Consider the following 19548-nt stretch of genomic DNA (forward strand, 5'->3'; position numbering starts at 1 on the left):
TATTTTCCACCATTTACTGACATTTTATAGACCAAACAAGTAATTGATTACTCGAGATAATAATTGATTGACTGATGGAGGATGAAAATAATCTTTATTTGCAGTATTGACGTCCATTACTTAGGTAAAAGTATTAATACTTTAGAAATACCCTATACAAGTAAAAGTCCTGCATTTAAAATCTAACATAAGTATGTAAGTATTATCAACAAAATGTACTGAAGGTATAAAAATTAAAGGTACACATTGGGCAGTAAAATGCTTCCATTATATATGATTTGCATTCATATTACATTAATTTGTATTGCTGTGGTTTAACTGATTTATAAGCTTTTGGTTAGTTTAATTTATAGTAATGCATCGTGTTCAATAAGACCATCATATCTTTGCAGTGTCGCTGTCCTGTGAGAACCACATATCTCTAAAAATTTAACTTTTCAACTCAGAAAAACAGTCCCGTTTTCAGCTTTGTGACATTTTCCAGCAAATTCAGCAGGGGTTTCAAAAAGCTTAAAAAAAAAAGCTTCTGAAGAGGTTAAATTTTCTCAATCCATAAATCCTAAAATTTAAAAATCAAAGTCACCAAATTTGGAGAAACATGGTTTTCACTGGACAGGAACAGTATGAGTGATATTAAAAGTAACTAAAGCTGTCAGACAAATTCAGTGGAGCCTCTGAAATGTAGTGGGGGGAAAAGTTGCCTAAAGTTGCATTAAATGGAAATATTTAAGTAAAGTACAAGTACCTTGAATTTGTGATCAATTAGTAGGCTAGTTGAGTCAATGCACTTCCACCATTGGTGATTTAATACATAATTTTATTCATGAACATCCACGCACACAGTTTAAGATAGATCTTCATCAGAATATTTGATACAAAAAAAAAAAAAAAATTGCATTTTGTGGTACTGTTAATGTTAAAATAATGCACTTTTGTGGTGCACATTTCCTTTCAAACGTGTCAGACTCTCCCCCTCCTCCCCCAACAACAACAACAACAAAAAACAACAACAAATGGCACTCTATGAAACGGGGGGGGGGGGCCCCCTGGAGGTCTGGGGCCCCCCCGGGGGGGGGGGAAGTTTCCCATTTCGCCCCGGTTTGGTAGGCTGATCCCAACCTCGACTAACAGTATGCGGTCTGTTTTGGGGGTGGCTCTGACCTGAGGAGCCACATTATCTGAAGCATCAAGTCAAAGCTCTCCCTGTTGCGGCCTGACTGCAGGAGGTTATGATCTTTTATTACCGGTTCAAGAATGGACTCTAACGAGGCGGCTCCTCCCGGTGTGTAAACCCTCAGTCACAAAAGACAGACCGAGTGAAGCAGAAATGTGACAACACTTGTCAAGAGGCTTCAGAGCGCATTGACAGCTCCCCGGGTTTTTTTTTTTTTTTTTTGTTGCCCGTGCAGGGGCACCGACACGGACGAGGAAACCCCGAGGATCGCGGCCCTCCTGTCCGGATGACACCGCCGGGAGACAGCCGCGCTGCTCTTTTGAGCTAGCATTAGCTAAGCTAACAAATGTCTTCCCCCCCCCCACCACCTCCCGAATCTCGGACGTAATCGTAAATGGATAACGTGACTCGGACAACTTTATTTGAGGTGTGTGGGATCGGGAGCTGTTAAGGAGGGGACGTCCTTTCCGGGATTGTTGTGAAAACCGCGAAGAGGCTCCTCCAGGTGAGACTTCCCGTCGTTGCTAACGTTAGCTGGCAAACATAACTTGACTAGCTGGGGGAAAAAAAAAAAAAAAACAACAACAAAAAAAACCGAGCACGAAGCTCTATTAAAGCTGATTTTAAATAACCCAGAAACACCCGAGCTGCTGTTAACATCGACCAACTTCAGCTGTCAATTGAAAAGAAACAACTTGTCAGTGCGTGGTTTCTTTCTCCAAAAAAAAAAAAAAAAAAAAAAGGGTGAGCGAGATTATTATTATTATTAATTTTTTTTTTATTAACCTTGTTGGTGAAGTTTTATCATTCCTCGTCTGATGTCTCAACAACTTCCACGAAAAGTCGCTTTTATCGGTTAAAATAAAATGACACGAAGCCTGTGTGGGTTTTTTTTTTTTTTTAATGTGTGTGTCATGAAAGTAGAGATGGAGCCACATCATCTTCCTCCTGTTTAGGTAACGTACGCTGCCCGAGCAAGTGTTTTCATAAACAAGCCGATGGTCTTGTTTGAGCCGCATGTTATAATTTTGTTGTTATTTTGTTGTTGTTGTTGTTGTTGTTTTTATCACTTGTGTGTCCTCGGGTGAATCCCGTCTGTAGTCGATGGACACAGCCTGCCAGTCAGGGACTTCCTAATGGGAAGAGGAAGTCCTGCCCTGCCTGCTACTGTTAAAAGGAAAGGACCACGTACAGATTATTTTCTGATTGTAAAGATAGATATCTAGATAGATACTTTATTATTATTATTTTAGAAATGTTGTCGTTACAGCAGCATGTTGTATTATGAATTGTCACAGAGGGGGGAAAAAAAAATTAGACATTTAAAGCCGTTTGAGGCTTTTCTTTACATTCATTAGTCGGGGGGGTCCGGTGTGTTCAGCAATTTTGTACTGCAGGTCCAAAAAGTTAAAGTTAACCATAAAGCTATTACTATAAACACGAGTTTGAAGAGGCAGGTTTTTTTTTTAAAAACCAACATTTTCTTGTTTCCTGAAATTATTTCTCACTTCCACAGTAAACAAAGTTTGTCTGTTTTTTTTTTTCCCCCAGCCCTTGGTTTTCTTTGGACAGTCGGCCGTAAAAATGTACTGACCCAACGTAGTCCCCGGTCCCCGCGCTGGTTTGATGAAAGGTGTTTACATTTTGTCTGTCAAACCACGAGCCGGACCACATTGTTCGGTCACTTGCGCGGATCAGAAGGAATGTTTTACGTCCCATCTTCCGTGACACTAAACCAACCCAGCTAATCCCTGAGAAGTTACAGTTTTGTTCAGTGTTTGCTTGTCTTTCTCTCTCTAGGCATGATGGAAGGACTTCATAGCCAGGCTATAAGCCTGGACCCACGCAGGCAGGAGCTGCTTGAGGCTCGCTTCACTGGAGTTGGCGTGGCCAAGGTTTTTGCATATCTTAATTGCGTCATAGTTTTTTTTTTCTTGCCCAAAATGATTGCCAATTGTACGTGCAGATTGTTTCTGCAGATACTGTACTTCCCGCAGGATGTGATAAGATTTTTTTTTTTTTTTTAATATATGTACCGTTGAGAAATTTTGTTTCTGAAGCTAAAGTGATGGTTCCTTTTTATCCCCACTGAAACCGATTTAGATACACAAAAGAGTAGCTTCCAGGTTTTCCTCCGGCGAACATCTGATAACCTCGCCGTGAATGCAAACATGAGCTGTGGCTAAGCTCTCTTATGTGAGTCTTTCAGGTTAGAAAAGCTTGGAAGTCCTCTCTGTTTACAGTATCCTCTGTGTTCACGAGTTTCCTTCAGTGGAATGATCTGTTTTCCTGAGCTAAAGGTAAAACAAGACAGGCTCTGTTTTGGCTGACACGGGAGCTGGCCAGCAGCTCTTTGTTTCAGTGGAGACCAGTGACACTGAAATGGCACCCCAGCTGAAGCTCACAGCATTGGCTGTGTGCTGTGCTGTAACCCTGCTGCTGAACTGGGAATTACTATGTGCGTATTTGAGAAAATGGCAACCCCTGAGAAAGCAATAGCTATCACGCTTCGGCCTGTTTTGTGCTCTGAAGTTAATTGTTCTGCCTGCTTGCCGTGGTATTAGAGTGTAAATGATGGAAGGCTGCATGTAGGTTTACTACAGCAAATGTATTAAAATGCTATTCAAAACATCGGAAGGATCGTGTGCAATGTACATGTTAACAGAAAGAGTGAGAGAATTTCTTGGCCGTATGTGTGACCTTGAGCAGCACAAAGCCAGCAGGCCTTAAAAGCATTAGCCTCCTGCCCCTGTAAGCCTGCTGTTTCTTCTTAGTCTCATTCGGCAGTGCAGCTGGCCATGAATGACACCGACTGATTCTACCAGCTGGATGTGAACTGAAGATTTACAGATTAACACGGTTGTGTGTCATACACCCACTGTAGCATCGTAGCTTAGCATTTCATCTCGGTGACAGGTATTTTAGAGGAGGTTCAAATCTGAACTAGGGTGACAATTATAAGCGTTGTTATGAAACTGGGATATAGTAAAGTTGAAGGCCATTTTGTATAGTTTGTTACATTGGAAAGATCTGTTGAAATGTGTGCATGTATTATTGGGTTTACTTGGCTGTAATCTTTGCAAACAGTTTTATGCAGTCGAGTGCAGAATCTGAAGGCAACGAAATACGATTTTGGCACCGGAAGCATTTTGGTTCCTATTTTGGTAGTCAGTTTATAGTCTGAGTAACCTCCAAAATATTTACCGTTGCCCTCGGAGACTAAATTGCTGATGGGTTTGAGATGGTTTAGATGAAAGAGGCCACATCCCTCTTTTGGATGTAAGAGTGAACTATCTGGATTTTAGTATAAAACAAGATGGGACCTGTCATTTAGATATCTTGTGTCTTTTCTTTTCAGACCCACTCACAAGAGGAGCTCATGACTAATCAATCAGGTCTGTTGTCTTTCCTTTATGTTACAGAGTTCAGCCAACAGTGAATCATCCAACCAGTCTCTGTGCAGCGCAGGATCACTCAGTGACAAGGAACTGGAGGTTGGTTGGGGGGGGGGAAGACTCCGGCGTGACAAAAATGGCGGTTGTGTGCTCATCTCTAGGTCCCAACTGTCAGTGAGGGTTGTTTGTGATTTGGAAAAGTAATCAAGTATTTTGTATTCAGTGGTGCATGGAAACACTTTTGATTCAGTGCTCTGTGTGCGAGAGTCATTTATTCATGCATTTTCTTTCCCTTCTTAGTAGTAGACACAAGACAGTGATGCATTAATTTGGTAAAAAGCTGGAAAGTACCTCCAATTGTTAGGTTAGCCACGTTAATTAGCGAAACTGTAAGCACCCAGGAGCAATAAACAATGTGGGACATTTCAGTTTACGCTGGGTTCACGAAGGAAACTAAAGCAGCAGGAAACACATGGAAAACATGTTAAGTCCTCACAGAAACAACCACAACCAAATTTGATCCCTGACCTTCTTGCTGTGAGATGATAGTGCAGCACAATAAGCCAGAATATGAGTTTAATTGACTGTAATTTGACAGTAATCATCATGCATCATAGTTGAGAAGCTGCTATTAGTTGTATGACATGTGGTCAATGTTTATTTTTTTCCAGTGCAAGTGTACCTAATAAACTCAATAGTGCAAGACTTAATTTTATCAATAATGTTTCTTTGTCATTATGTTCATGGGGTTAATAGAATAAACTTAATTGAATGAAATTTAAATCTGTTTTCCTGCTCGTGTCAGACACCAGAGAAGAAGGTCAACGAGAGAAGCAGGAAGAGAAAAGGAGACATCTATGACAGCAACAGTCAAGGTAAGTCGAGCCCAACTTACTGTCAGACCTCCAAAATTGGCATTTTCCAGCAGAAATGGTTCTCCATATTCAGAAATGTTCAGCTCACTTGGGTTTCACTTTCGTCACTGCTTTCCTCTCAGTTATCAATATTCATGTTTGCAACTTTCGTCAAAAGTTAGTGTGGCAAACACAGTCTGGGATGCAAATCACCTGAATTTTCTCTTTGTGGGTAATAATTCTAATGCCTAGAAACAGTATAAAATCAAATGATTCATTAATTCTTACGTTTGCCTGTTTTTTGTTGTTTTTTTCTTTGTTTTTTGTTTTTTAAGGGAAGGGAAGAGGGCACAAAATAAGTGATTATTTTGAGGTGAGTATAAACTGAACGGACACAACATCTTTCTTGGTTGTATTGAAGGCGTTTTGTGTCGTAGTCATTTCCTTTGCATTATTTCAAATCACTCTCGATCTTTACTGTCTCACCCTCTCCTTCAGACTGTGCCAGCATGGCCCTTCTTCATCCAACCTTTTCTAAATAACCACTCTGTCCCTTCTCTCTTTCTCTGTCTTGTCTCTCCACTCTTGGAAACTGCCCCGTGGCCAGTTTGCTGGTAGCAGTGGCTCTGGCACCAGTCCTGCCCGGGGCATGCCTCTGCTGGTGCGCTCCTCTCCACAGCACTCACTGTCTAATCCTCCGGTGAGCACCAGCATCCATCTCCATAGCTCTCACCTGCTCTGCTGCTTGTTTACCTGCCGTCCTATCTTTAGCCAGGGTCAAAACCAACTGGTGGTTGTTTGAGCCTTTTGTCTAATTTCTCGTAGCATCAGTATGCTCTTAATTGGACTGGGTCGGTGTATTTTTTTAAATTTTTATTAGCAACCGTATCTTTGGTTTGTCTGGATCATCTCAGCCAGTAAAAGTAACGAAATTGTTCCTTTTAGTTTGATTTGAAAGGACTTTGGACAAAACACCCGAGTGAGTGGGAGTCATTCACTGGAAGGTTCAAATGTCAGATAACTAGTGGCCAGAGAAGCTGTATAAGGTGTTGTCTTGGTTTTAGGTTTAACACTGTGAGCTGGCATGGAACTGTACAGGAGGGTAATTTGTACGTCAAGTGAAACCGGTGCGTGCACTTTCAGATTTTCAGTGCTGGCTGAGAACAGTGTTATTAATGGAATCACTGAAATAGTTCTAATTGAGATTTTTCACCTGCCATTTCCATCCATTGTCAATGAAACATCTTTACTCATCACAACAAAACCTTTCTCACTAAATGACTAAATTAAAGTTGTGAGAAGTGTCCTATCTTGTCAGGTTAGGACCAGAAAAAAAAACATGCGCGAGATAGATAAGGATCGTAATCGGTACGTTTTTAACTACATGATAAATTGGACACTGAGGTTTGATTTTTTTTTTGTTGAAATATGTGGCTTTCAAGTACTCACTTTCCAGTCCAAAGTCTCTGCCCCAAACATGCTTAGTATACCATTTCAGTTGTTACTGGGCAAGGGGCTTGTTTGCTGGGTTGCCACAGGTACTGACATGAGTCCAGTTTGAGTAGTTTCTCTGTTCACTTTAATATCTGCAACAATCCAGAAATGTGTGCTTGCATGTTTTTGAATTGCAGCAAAAGTTGAACCAGGTTCAGCTATTTGGAGGGCGACCACACAACCTTTACCTGCAGGCGTTGAGTCAGTGTCAACAGAGGGATTCTTTTGAAATGAACGAAGGGGCTGCCTTTTTTTTTCACATGCTTTTTTGCACATCAATGGGACCTTATAATGGTTGCATTATGCAGCAAATGACCCAACACTGCGTGCCATTTTGTGGCCAAAAAAAGAAAGATGCCGTTTCGTTATGTTTTTATAACATGAGCCTGTACATACATGTAGTATGTAGGAGTTAGATATTTTCATTTAAGCAGTTAATGAGTTGTGTACGCTGTGTTTTTTTCCCAGCATTATCCTGAGAATATAGTTTATGAAAGACCTATATAGTCAAGAGTACAGGCATCTTTAATTGAAAAAGACAAATCCTCACAACGATCATGGTCATACCATTTTGTTGTTGTCCTGCTATTTTACTTGAAATATTAACTGTTTCATGCAGTTTGTTTGTATTACTAATAGCCCCCTAACACCTTTTAGATTCAGCGAAATAATGACGGAAACGAAACACCATTTCATTTTCTATGTCAGATGGAGAATTTAGCCTCAATTCTTTGTAGATAGAAATTCACTTCCCTCCACCTTTTAATAGCTGTCTTATTTCTCTTTCCTTTTGTATCCCATTTCTCTCCTTCATTGTGTCCTTATGCTGTCTGTATTATGTAATTGCTGTGTGACCCCCGCCCTGTGTCTTTCTGTCGTTTTGTTTTTGCGTCTCTCTGGCAATGCAGTTGCAGCACGGCAGTCCTTCGTCCACAGGCTCAGCCCACACAGACTCTTCATCTTGCAGCTCTGTTAAGACAGCCCCCACACACTCCTGTTCACACAAAGCCATCCAGGTAACTGTCTATCGGGCATGAATTACAACTGAATACCACCTTTCCAGATTTTCCCTCAGCATATTTTTAGTCACATATTGGTTTAGTTTCTTGTTTGTTTAGGTACTGGAACCAGCTTCTCAGCATTTCATATTTGACTTGATTTGGTTACCTAACCTGCGTCTCCTTTAGAAAACACCATCTGTTGAGTTTGACAAAAACTTGTAGGGATTACACGACTGCACACATGCTCATTAGAGAAATGCTCTAGTTCTTGGCCAACTGGCTGCGACAATTAAAGGTTAGATTTTGAAAGGCTTTCCCTCCCACACTGCTGTTCATCTGACACAATACATGTAACACGGCTCCAGCTATCTTTTGCAAATTTCCCTATTTGGCCTCATTTAAAGGTCAACATTTTGCATTCACACCTAACATTCACAACACCAGCGCCTGATTTTAATAAATGAAAAGTGATGCAGTGCTGTGTGGCCCGAGGGGGCGGGGGGGTCAGTATCATTCGAATGAGATGCCATCTTAACTGTTGGCTTGTTTGTTTTTGCCCTCCTTCTTCAGTCAGAACTGACGCTGCTGAAACTGACAGCGCTGGAGAAGGACAAGAACTCCGACCTGGAGAAGAAAGAAGGACGGATAGACGACCTGCTGAGGGTCAGATGAGCACATATTTAAATCCGTCTTAAAAATCGGACAAGTTGAACTCGGTTTGGAGAATACGAAAAAGTTATCATCAAAGCAACATGAATCACTGGCAGTTGTTGCATCATGTCAGTTTAAGAACCAAACAGCCCTGTGTCCTCGTTGTCGTAAGAATTAGCTGTCTGAGTGACGACGTATGTGTTGGCAGGCTAACTGTGATCTGAGGCGGCAGGTGGATGAGCAACAGAAGATGCTGGAGCGCTACAAGGAGCGGCTTAACAAGTGTGTGACCATGAGCAAGAAGCTGCTGATCGAGAAGGTCGGTGTGACTACGAATCGGCACAAGTGTGTTTGCTTGACTTGTTTGCATTAGGGGAACATCATTGTGTTACAATGTGAAAGACAAAACAGTTGTTTTCTTTCTATCGTTTATATTTATGCACGAGAGCGCTCGTCTCGTCACTTTTTACGTGGTTCCCCGGTAATTTAAGGTGGAACTCAACAGCAATATTTAGTTCTTCCTTTTTTCATCTTTTTTGTTTGTTTTTGTTTTTTTTAGTCAAAGCAGGAGAAGATGGCTTGCAGGGACAAGAGCATGCAGGACCGTCTACGTTTAGGTCACTTCACCACCGTACGCCACGGAGCCTCTTTCACCGAGCAGTGGACGGACGGATACGCCTTCCAGAACCTCATCAAGTCAGTGCGCAAATATGAACAAACACGGGGGTTTTTTTTCATTTTTTTTTTTCCGGTCCATTCTGCATACAACAATGTTCCAACAGCTGATTGTTTTTACGTGTTTCAGGCAACAAGAGCGAATCAACTCGCAGCGGGAGGACATCGAAAGACAGAGGAAGCTGCTGGGGAAGAGGAAACCTCCCTCCATGGCCCAGACACCTCCACCCAACCTGGAACAGAACAAACGGAAGAGCAGAAGCAACGGACAGGAGAACGAAACGTAAGATCACAAACGGCAGCGGTTACTGGACACGGGCGAGAGGCGGTACTCAGAGCTGTGATGGTGCACTTTGCTGGAATAATGGCTCGTCCGGTTTGGGTGGAGTGGGCAGAAACTGCCAGCGTTTACTTGAATGTTATGTGTTTTTGTGCGTGGATATCTCGGCAAATAATGATGGTCAAATCTGAACTATTAATAGGTTGATTGTTCATTTCATTTTGTCCGTTTTTGTGAGTAGTTATAATTTGGACATTTAATGTGTTCATTTTATCAGCAGAATTTCACATTGACACAACGTTTTTTGGTGAAACTACTTGAGGGTGCTGAGCCAGCTTTATATCTATAGTCTGAGGAAAAACCTTATTTCACGAAGAAGCTTTGTGTTACCTTGTTCATGGACAGTCTTTCTTTCATTTCACCTGAATTAATTTGCAACTTACTGTTTTTGTTCACAACCTGACTTTTCCCTGCACTTTCCCACGCAGGTTGTCGCTGGCAGAATATCATGAGCAAGAAGAAATTTTCAAACTTCGAATTGGTCATCTAAAAAAGGTTCAAACTCAACACTTGCGCTCCATTTTTGTTTTGTGATTTGTTTTTGAAATACCTTAATAAGGTAGCCTGTAAATCTGTGTGGTTGTATGCAGGAAGAAGCAGAGATCCAAGCAGAGCTGGAGCATTTGGAGCGGGTCAGAAACCTGCACATTCGGGAGCTGAAGAGGATCCACAACGAGGACAACTCACAGTATGTATCATCTCAATTTTACAGAGCTTACGCGAGTTGTCCTTTTAACTTCCAAAAAACACTTGGAAAAAGTCAACCAATTTCTTCTTCCGTAGATTTAAAGACCACCCCACGCTGAATGACCGATATCTGCTGTTACATTTACTTGGAAGAGGTGGCTTTAGTGAAGTTTTCAAGGTAAGCAGGTGCCATTGACCTTCTTACGAGTACCAGGTTTTTGTTTCCGGCGTTTTGTTTACTCAGCAGGGTATTTATAAGTAACACACAGGACGGCAACTTCAGTTGTGGTGGAGGACTCGCGTGTGCAGTTAAACAGCTTCTGAACACCATTTACTGGAACTTTCTTATAATAGTAGGCTTCTCCTACGTTGCGTGTGTGTTAACGTGGAATGTTCCTTTGCAGGCTTTTGATTTGACCGAGCAGAGGTATGTGGCTATTAAAATCCATCAACTCAGCAAGAACTGGAGGGAGGAGAAGAAGGCAAACTACCACAAGTGAGTCGTTCATTGCATCATTTGAAAATGTTTTGAACTGTAATAAAATGTTATATTGTGGATCTTTTTTTTTTTTTTTTTTATGCTGTTGTTTGTGATGTTAAAAATAAAAAGTTACTTCACCACGAATCATTGATTCATCTTTCCAGACACGCCTGCAGAGAGTACAGAATCCACAAAGAACTTGACCACCCGAGAATAGTCAAACTCTACGACTATTTCTCGCTCGACACAGACTCGTAAGTGCCTCACACCGCGTACATCTAATAAGACTTTCTGATGCTTGGATTTTAGTTTGCCAAAGTTATATTAGCTTTGTCTCAAAGCTTAAAAGGACAATCAAGTTGGTCGTTTCACTGGTCATGACATTGCAGCTGTAGCTTTATTTGATATGAGTAAACTGCAGACTGTTTGAATCAAATGAAGTAAAGCAACATCTCTGGATGCCACAAAATCGATCCGGCAGGTTTTCACTGAAACCTTACGTTCCATTTCAAGCATCTTTGAATCAGTAGCAACACCTTCCTTGTTGGTTTCTGTCTTGCAGGTTCTGCACAGTGCTGGAGTACTGTGAAGGCAATGATCTGGATTTCTACTTGAAGCAGAATAAGCTGATGACGGAGAAGGAGGGCCGCTCTATCGTCATGCAGCTCGTCAACGCCCTCAAGTACCTCAATCAGATCCGGCCGCCCATCATCCACTACGACCTCAAGCCCGGTAGTCTCATGGAGTTTTCATTTGTCATGTTGCAGCCCTCCCTCCTTCAGGGGAGAGCAGACTGTTCTCTCGCTAGCTCTGAACAATTTCAACAAGTAATATGTCAAAGTTAACGCCACAAGAGTGTGTTGTTGATTCTAACATAAATGAATAAATGTGACTGCAGATATTTCTGAGTTACATTCTCGCGAAAGCTCATTTGACTTGAGTGTGTTCTGTTCTCAGGAAACATCCTGTTGGTTAACGGCACAGCCTGCGGAGAGATAAAGATCACTGACTTTGGCCTGTCCAAGATCATGGATGATGACAGCTACAACTCAGCAGATGGCATGGAGCTGACCTCACAAGGAGCGGGCACCTACTGGTACACAGAGACACATTTCACTGCGTTCAGTAACCAAGCAACCAATATGGCTTCACAAGTTTGTAGCACAGGCGCAATCTTCAGAGTGAGATGCTGCGAACTGAGTTCATATTCCCATCTTCAATTCGGCTGGTCGTGTGAAGTGTGTAGAGAAGATGGGAGTGCGATCGGTTTCAGTCTCATGTTGTGATTTGTGTGGCTTGCAGGTATCTGCCGCCTGAGTGCTTCGTAGTGGGCAAGGAGCCTCCCAAAATATCCAACAAGGTGGATGTTTGGTCAGTCGGGGTCATCTTCTACCAGAGTCTGTATGGACGCAAGGTAACCCGCGAACCGCTGCATCCATAACAAGAGTGCCAGGATTATCTTTTCTTTTCGAAGAGGATTCTGTTAACTGGCTCCATGTTGTCTTTTTCAAGCCGTTTGGTCACAACCAGTCGCAGCAGGATATCCTACAAGAGAACACCATACTCAAAGCTACTGAGGTGCAGTTCCCCCCCAAACCTGTGGTCACCACAGAAGCAAAGGTGTGGTACTCATTTCTTTTGAAACTGGTACAAACTCGCTGCCCAGTGCCCATCAAACTTTATACATGTAAACGGTATCACTGCTTTTATGGGACGGGACATTTTATGGACTCAATGGGATATAACAGTGAGATAAACAGGCTTTTTGATAGAAGAGGCTGAGAAATAATCCAGTACTGGGTCACCATTAAAACATGACCTATCTAGCATTGTCCGTTTTATTGGGTGTGAATGTGAGCAACATAAACATGCAGGGAGCCTTAAACAGCCAGTCCCTAAAGATATCTGTTTACATTGCTCGACTTTGGAAGGAACTTCACTTGACATAATGTGTGGCTTCATTATGAAAAGATGTTAAAAAAATAATATTTTAAGAGAGCAGCAAGTAGCTATAAAAAAGAGAAAAGTATTTATTAACACAGTGACTCGGTGCCTTCTTCCCCCTCTCTTCTTAGGCCTTCATTCGACGTTGCCTGGCTTACCACAAGGAGGACCGCGTGGACGTGCTGCAGTTGGCCTGCGACCCCTTCCTCATGCCCCATATCCGAAAAGCACTGGGAAACAGCGCACCTCTGGCACCTCCTCTTCCCTCCACCTCCAGCTGCTACGGCAGCAGTGCCTCCAACTGAAGCAAGCTGAAAGAAAACTGGAATAAAGCCGCAGGGAGGACGAAGCCACACGGAGACGTGACGCGCTCGAGGCAACTCCTCCTTTGCTCTCTTGCAATCAAGAGAGCAAAGGAGGAGGGATCCTAAAAGTGTGAATGGAACCAAAATGAGGGGATGAAGTGGTGATGTAATGGTAAATGTGCACACCCGCTGTCGTCCGAGTGGTAAAAATGAAGGGCCAGCCTCTGGCTGTGGGCTCGGTGGAACCCAAAGATTTGCCCATATGCATGCACTAACAAAAACTTCAAGGGGCTTTTTTACATGATAGATATTAAAAGCACCTGAAAAATTGCACAACTGACAGGCGTAGCGGTATGCCATGTGGGGGAGATCACTTGCCTATACTCTGAAAAGTTTAGAAGAGAAAACATTTAATAACATTTCATCCCATACTGCTTGAAATACATCATGTATCAACTATTTTTCAGAACTAGTGGTCAGAATCACACTTTTCAGAAGGGCTCCTTGGAGTGATGAATGACTGATGACCAAAGTTCAAGGCCTGCCTTGTTGAAATGGCACCATTAGAGATTCACAGAAGACTTTACAGAGAAAGAGGGCTGATCTGGAAAGACGGACTTGGTTTTCACCTATTTTAAATATTTTACTTGATAACTGGAAGTCAGTTTATTATTTTCATTGTTAAGTCCATATTTTTCCATGAGATTTACCCCCTCTAATGTTGTTGTTAACCTTAAAGGGGGGCTGACTGAGTGAGTGTTGTGATGCGAGGTAAGATTCAGCTGAAATAATTAATGAAACCATTAAAAAAACATTTGGTTAAAACTGTGGTCTTACTTCACTCGGGAAAACACTTGAGTAAATAATAGGCATTTATTCACACTAATGCATGTACAAAATATATATGTTGTGCAAATATATTTTATCTTCAAAGAAACTCCACCAGACATGTATTCACAGCATAAAAATTTTATTAATTCAATTCCACCATTAAAACTTTCCATATGTAAATAGATTAAATTCATGTGATGGTGCAGTACGAAGACAAAGTAGGTGTATCATTGCATTCATTCTTAATGAAATACTCTTGCTGAATACTCAACTGTAATCTAATGAAAGTCATACCTTGACCATCACATTCTTACAGCTTTTATTAAGATTATTTGGGACAAAAACTTTTCTCACTGTAGAGACGCTGACTTCAAAGGTGCAGGACAACGGGAGAACTTGAAAAAGATGTTATTTTGGAATTTGTCAGGGATTTCTTTCAAAAGAAAAAACATTCAAGTCTAAAATGTGACATCTGCTTTTTAGAAAATGCCAGTTATTAATTAGTAAAGCATACGCTACCAAATGATACAAGTGACATGTTGTTATCCTGCTTGTTTTTAAAGGACGTGTCTACAACTGCAAGTCGTACATTCTTCTGCAGCAGGCCTTATTATCTTCGCTCTGCAGCAATCTAGATTCAGATGAAACTCTTGACCTCTCTGTAACATGTAAAACACAGACAATCTAGACTGAAGATCTCGACATCTTCGCCGCTTTTTGTTCTGCAAAGGCTTACAAACTAGAACAGGCATAGCTTTTCCTTTGGCCAAGTATCCAAATAAGAATCGCATGAAATCCGTTTATCAGCGGTGCATGTGATTGAATTAATAAAGTCACTATATCAAGGCAATGTCCAGCGGCTTTATCTGTTGTAGAACTGCGAGGTGACCCAGGCCAGTCCCCACTTCAGATTGGTAAGCATAAACTTGAGCGCCTTGGTCCACTGCTCCTCGGAGTTAAACTGGGTTTTGATGGAGTAGGAGCCTCCGCTGCCTCCTGTATCTTCAATCTTGCCTTTCTCTACATCCATCCTGAGACGAGGGGGGAAAAAAAAAAAACATCCGTTAAAATGATAATACAAGGTGGATGACGAGTGTAGACAATTCTCCAACTTATAGGTAGACCTGTGGAATCAGTCACTTGTGTTAAATTGCTTTTTCACTTTTGAATGTCTGTCTTGTAGGTAAACTACAGTAGGAACGCTTAAAATTTGACTTCCAGTCTGAATGCTTAAAGTTTTGCTATAAGGAACATTGGGCCAAAGGTTGCAGGGTGATATCCACATAGTTACATGAACATAATATGCAGTAACTGTCCCATACCAACAAATATATGTTCCTAACTTTCTTTCTGTTTGACAGGCTTTGCACCGTTGGTTGGTCGCCCGTCCCTTCGCTCTGTTGTTCAGCCTGTTAAAGAAGGGACTTGATGGATGATATTTCACTATGGAGAAGGCCTCAGTAGAGGTAACCCACCAATGCAGCAAGAGTAAAGTGTAGATTTTTATGTTTCCCTAATGCAGAGCACAAAGCGGCTTCTGAGATGCGATTGTTAGTACCGTGAGCCTCACAAGACTGGATACACAAGTAATTCAGATGAGCAAAACTTATATTGGAAACCTTTTATACATTCAAAGGGTTATAAAATATCTAAAGCGTTCTCAAATGTTCTTCATTTATCTGGTCTGCAGAATTCTCCAACCCCTTAACAATACGTTGAGATAATAGACTTGAAAACGTTACAGATATTTAATGCTTCATTTTAAACGGCTGCAAAGAATTCAATAAAAACTTGAGACGAATGTACACGTCGTGTTGGTCTGCAGGTTTCTGACCTGTACGGGAGGCAGAAGCCAGTGTCTCCTTTTTCCACCTCTTCTTTGAACTGCTGGACACAGTCCAGGAAGGCCACCATGGCATGATCGAATTTATTGTCCCAGAAGAACCTCAAGCCGCCTGAGCAGTACAGCGGAAGTTCCTGGACACGCACACACACAACACAGAGAAAAAGCAGAGTTGGAGTCCTGAACGACTGCTAGAATAATGATGGCACAGCTGGGCAGGAGATGTATTACCTTTGACTTGTCCATCAGTGACTCTAAGTAAGAGTGGTTTCCATACGGGACGAGACGATACCTGAAGAGACAAGGGAAGTGTTGTCTGAGCTTCAGTTTTTGTTGACTTGCAGAGAAGCCAAAATTAAATGGTAAAAAAAAAAAATACAAAATATTCCTGAAAAAGCTGAAGAGATTAATTCATGATGAGCAACTGAGTTCGGATAAAAACAACAGGAAAAATTAAGCTCGTATGCTGAGATAGAAAAACACTGAATAATTCAAACTAAATACCAGGAAACTGAAAACAAAATTTGTAAACACAGGATGTGAGTAAATGTGACTCGTATCAGTGGGAGGATTGAAATTCAATTACATTCAAATGACTCCTAATATTCCTACAGAGACGTGACTACATTCATTTAAATGGTTGATAAGATTCAGCGGAAAAAAAAACAACTTAGCAGTTAATGCCGAGCGCAATTAAATAAAAATGTGTGTGCACCTCTGGAAGCGCAGCCCCATTTTGTTGGCGAGAGCGTGCAGCAGCAGCACCGTCTGCCCCCAGGCTGCGTTGATCTCGTTCCACTCCACGGGGACGCTGGGTAGTCGACCCAGACGGAAGTTGTTGATGGTGCCGAACTGACCGCTGTGCCTGGGAAACAACGAGGAACAAACAGTTCAGACTCTCAGTCGGAGACGGAGTGATTTACTTTTGTCCCGGGGCCCATTAAAACGTTTGCAAAGTCACGGATGATTTGTGGACAGAAAACTAGTTTTTTCTGAAAATACGCAACGCGCGTGCGTGTGTGCGTGTGCGTGTGTGTGTGTGTGTGTGTGTGTGTGTGTGTGTGTGTGTGTGTGCGCGCGCGCGTGTACCATATGTGAAATGTAGCGTTGAAGACGTTGGTCTTTTTCAGGCGGTCGAGCTGAATCTGGCAGTAACGCATCTGGTTGTCAACGCTCTTCAGCTCGTCATCCAGCTCCAGCTGCTGCCGTTTAAACTCGCTGTACTCCTTCTGGTGCCTTTGAGCACAAAGCAGAGGGGATGTTAGGTGCCGCGTCACTTCCAATCGCGCCGCCGTCACCGGCCTACGCCCACTCGCCACTCACTGTAGCTCCTCCGTGTCCAGCTGCTGGGAGTGGGTCCTGCTCTGGGCCAGGTCCTGCGCCACAGCGGCCCGCTGCTCCTCGACGGCCTCCAGCTCCTCGACCAGAGACTCCTCCTCCTCTTTCAGCTGCTGCAGCTCCGCCAGCAGGGTCTCCTCCTCCTCCACCTGTAGGTGGGACAGCAGCTCCAGACACTGCCTGGAAATACATTCACATACTTTGGGAGTCAGCACTCGTCAAGAAACGCCGGCGGCATATTTCCGTCTCCTCAAACGGAAAAACGTGCCGCGCACCAACTCACTTGTAATTCTGGCACTCGTTCTCTGTGATGTTGAGCTGCGTGTCCAGATGGTCCAGCAGGGTGTCGGTGCATTCCTCACACAGCGGGTGGTCCACGTCCGTCTGGCCCGACATGATGTCAAACAAGTCACTGGTGACCTGGGTGGGACAAGGATCACAGGCAAAATTGTCACTTGATGACATCACATACGTAACACGCTGTGGGATCACCGTGTGAACGAAGATGTCCTCAGTCACGGTAAATCCCTCCAACGATGCCTTGTGGGGACGGTACCCCCGAGTAAGATGACAAAACCAAACCAATATTTATTATCACCTTCAGTCTTCGACTGAGATTTTCCATGGTGCCACCATCAGATGCTTCTCCAATCAGAGTGAAACTGTTGGCGCTCTCTGTTGACATCATCCTGAGGAGAAGGACGAGATTTAAGATCCACCCATTCGGTAAACTTTGCAGAATTTGCTGCATTTGCAAGTGCACTCGTGCCTCGGTGGCTACGGGATCTTGGACATCATAAACAAGACATGGATCGTAATCAGACTCGTGAACTCACCGCGCCGGAGGGATGTATTTTCTCGACACGCCGTCTTGCTTGTTTTCTACAAACGTCTCCTGGAAGGGAAATTTAATTCAGAGACTCGAACACGCTCGCCGACAAAATATGTTCACACACACACACACGCAACCGTGAATTCAACCCTCTAAAAGTCTTGCAGGTTCCACCGGGTGTTTCGAAAACCGGATCAAAAAAAGTAACGCCCGGTCTACTGTGTAGAGGGTCATTTATACAAATACGTGACATTAATAAGCAAAGCACTGCACGTTTAGGTGAACACTTCGGTGCTACAAAGACATAAGGCCTCATTCAAAAATCAGCTGTTAAATAAAAGAGGTGAGTCACTGGGTGATGTCCCACGTGAAAAGCTCCAGCTGAGGTTTGAAACCAAAACCTTCTTGCTGTGAGGCATCACAGTTTTTTTTTACTGTGACTGGAGCTGGAAAACACAACAGCCCAGATTTTTTTTTTTTTTTTTTTATTACGTATCTCTCACGTGCCCTTGACAACAACAACAACAACAACAACAAATTAAGTTGTTGTTGTTGTTTTTTTTTTTACTGTGACTGGAGCTGGAAAACACAACAGCCCAGATTTTTTTTTTTTTTTTTTTTTTGCCGTCACATTGATGTTCTCCTCCTGCGTGTACCATCGCCTCCTTTGCGGTACTGCATTGTATTACTACGGATCAGCGGTGACCTAACCTCCGGTGCCGTCTCCCCCTCGCCGCTGGCAGCCTGTCTGCTGGGCGTCACCGTGACCAGAGGAGCTGAGGATCAGAGAGGTCAAACCGACGGTCAACTACGTGGACGCAGCCGTGTGTGTCTCCCCCCCGAGTCGGAGGCTCATACGTACCGATAAGTTCCTGAATCGTGACCCTGTCGAGCACGTTGAAGGACGTGTCCAGCTTCAGCGGCTGACAGCACCGCTGACACACGAAGCTGACCTGCATGGTCGTGCTCGACGACTTGGAGCCCTCCATCGCTTAGCTGCGAGAGGACGTGGGAAGAAAAATCGGGAGACTGTTAATCGGAGAGAAAAAAAAAAAAATAAAAAATAAAGCTGCAGTTGTGTCACAGTTTTGTTTTTGTTTTGTTTTTCTCGAGAGGCTTTTTAAAAGTTAACGTTATCTTCACGCTAGCTCGGGAGCTAATGTTAGCTTTTGCAGCGAGCTCGTGTGTAGCGTGCAACCGGGGGCGTTATGAGCACGAGATAAGACTCACTGTCGCGTGTGAAAAAAAATAAAAATAAAAGCTATTGCATTATAATCCCGAAATCATATACGTCTAAAATACTGATTCGGTCCCGATGTTGTTCAGCGCGACTGTCTCATTTTGCACCTCGGGACTTCCCTCTCCACTTCCGTGTTGTTGTTTACGACGGGTGTGACGTCAGAGTAAAAACATGAATATTACCCGACAGGTAGCGTATGATCTATATATATATATCTTGCAATTGTGGGACAGTTGAAGGTAACGTTGCACCAAATCAAAATCTATGACTTGATGAAAGAATTTCAGCTGTATTTCCACTGCGAATGTTTGATTTGATCTTTCTTTGCAGTGTTAAAGAGAAAATAATTTGGTTTCCTATGAATGAATGCATATAAATTGATTAATTTCATTGGCTATTGACGCCAAAAATCTCTTTTTCCACTTTGTTTATTTACTTAGACTTACGTCATTGCAAAAACAAC

At 42.7% G+C, this 19548-nt stretch overlaps 2 protein-coding genes across 5 annotated transcripts; one reads left to right on the plus strand and one right to left on the minus strand.

The window, feature by feature from the left end:
• The first annotated feature begins 1088 nt into the window (after nt 1-1088).
• LOC138617066 (serine/threonine-protein kinase tousled-like 2) lies at nt 1089-13826 on the plus strand. 2 transcript variants are annotated; one of them, XM_069691729.1, is made up of 21 exons: nt 1089-1679; nt 2975-3069; nt 4597-4668; nt 5375-5444; nt 5759-5796; nt 6031-6123; nt 7826-7933; nt 8489-8581; nt 8778-8888; nt 9129-9265; nt 9375-9527; nt 10013-10079; nt 10175-10272; nt 10368-10449; nt 10676-10767; nt 10917-11006; nt 11315-11484; nt 11710-11848; nt 12055-12166; nt 12265-12372; nt 12828-13826. In XM_069691729.1, exons 2-21 carry the CDS (start codon nt 2977-2979, stop codon nt 12999-13001), a joined length of 2100 nt encoding a protein of 699 aa, XP_069547830.1. In that variant the 5' UTR covers nt 1089-1679; nt 2975-2976; the 3' UTR covers nt 13002-13826. The 2 variants fall into 2 exon arrangements, with proteins under 2 accessions (XP_069547830.1, XP_069547831.1); XM_069691730.1 differs by lacking the exon at nt 6031-6123.
• A 128-nt stretch (nt 13827-13954) lies between these two features.
• On the minus strand, nt 13955-19227 carry becn1 (beclin 1, autophagy related). Of its 3 annotated transcripts, XM_069691731.1 has the most exons (12): nt 19076-19227; nt 18708-18841; nt 18557-18621; nt 17850-17908; nt 17612-17702; nt 17297-17433; nt 16999-17193; nt 16765-16911; nt 16391-16540; nt 15907-15967; nt 15667-15809; nt 13955-14863 (listed from the first exon to the last, which is right to left on the minus strand). In XM_069691731.1, exons 2-12 carry the CDS (start codon nt 18832-18834, stop codon nt 14695-14697), a joined length of 1344 nt encoding a protein of 447 aa, XP_069547832.1. In that variant the 5' UTR covers nt 18835-18841; nt 19076-19227; the 3' UTR covers nt 13955-14694. The 3 variants fall into 3 exon arrangements, with proteins under 3 accessions (XP_069547832.1, XP_069547833.1, XP_069547834.1); XM_069691732.1 differs by lacking the exon at nt 19076-19227 and having other exon boundaries at nt 18502-18621; nt 18708-18742; XM_069691733.1 differs by lacking the exon at nt 19076-19227 and having other exon boundaries at nt 17850-18285; nt 18338-18621; nt 18708-18742.
• Nucleotides 19228-19548: the final 321 nt, after the last annotated feature.

This window comes from Brachyistius frenatus, unplaced genomic scaffold, assembly GCF_029030835.1.
Source record: "Brachyistius frenatus isolate BFR_SWC_R1_liver_20210118 unplaced genomic scaffold, ASM2903083v1 Contig_11, whole genome shotgun sequence".
Taxonomy (NCBI): domain Eukaryota; kingdom Metazoa; phylum Chordata; class Actinopteri; family Embiotocidae; genus Brachyistius; species Brachyistius frenatus.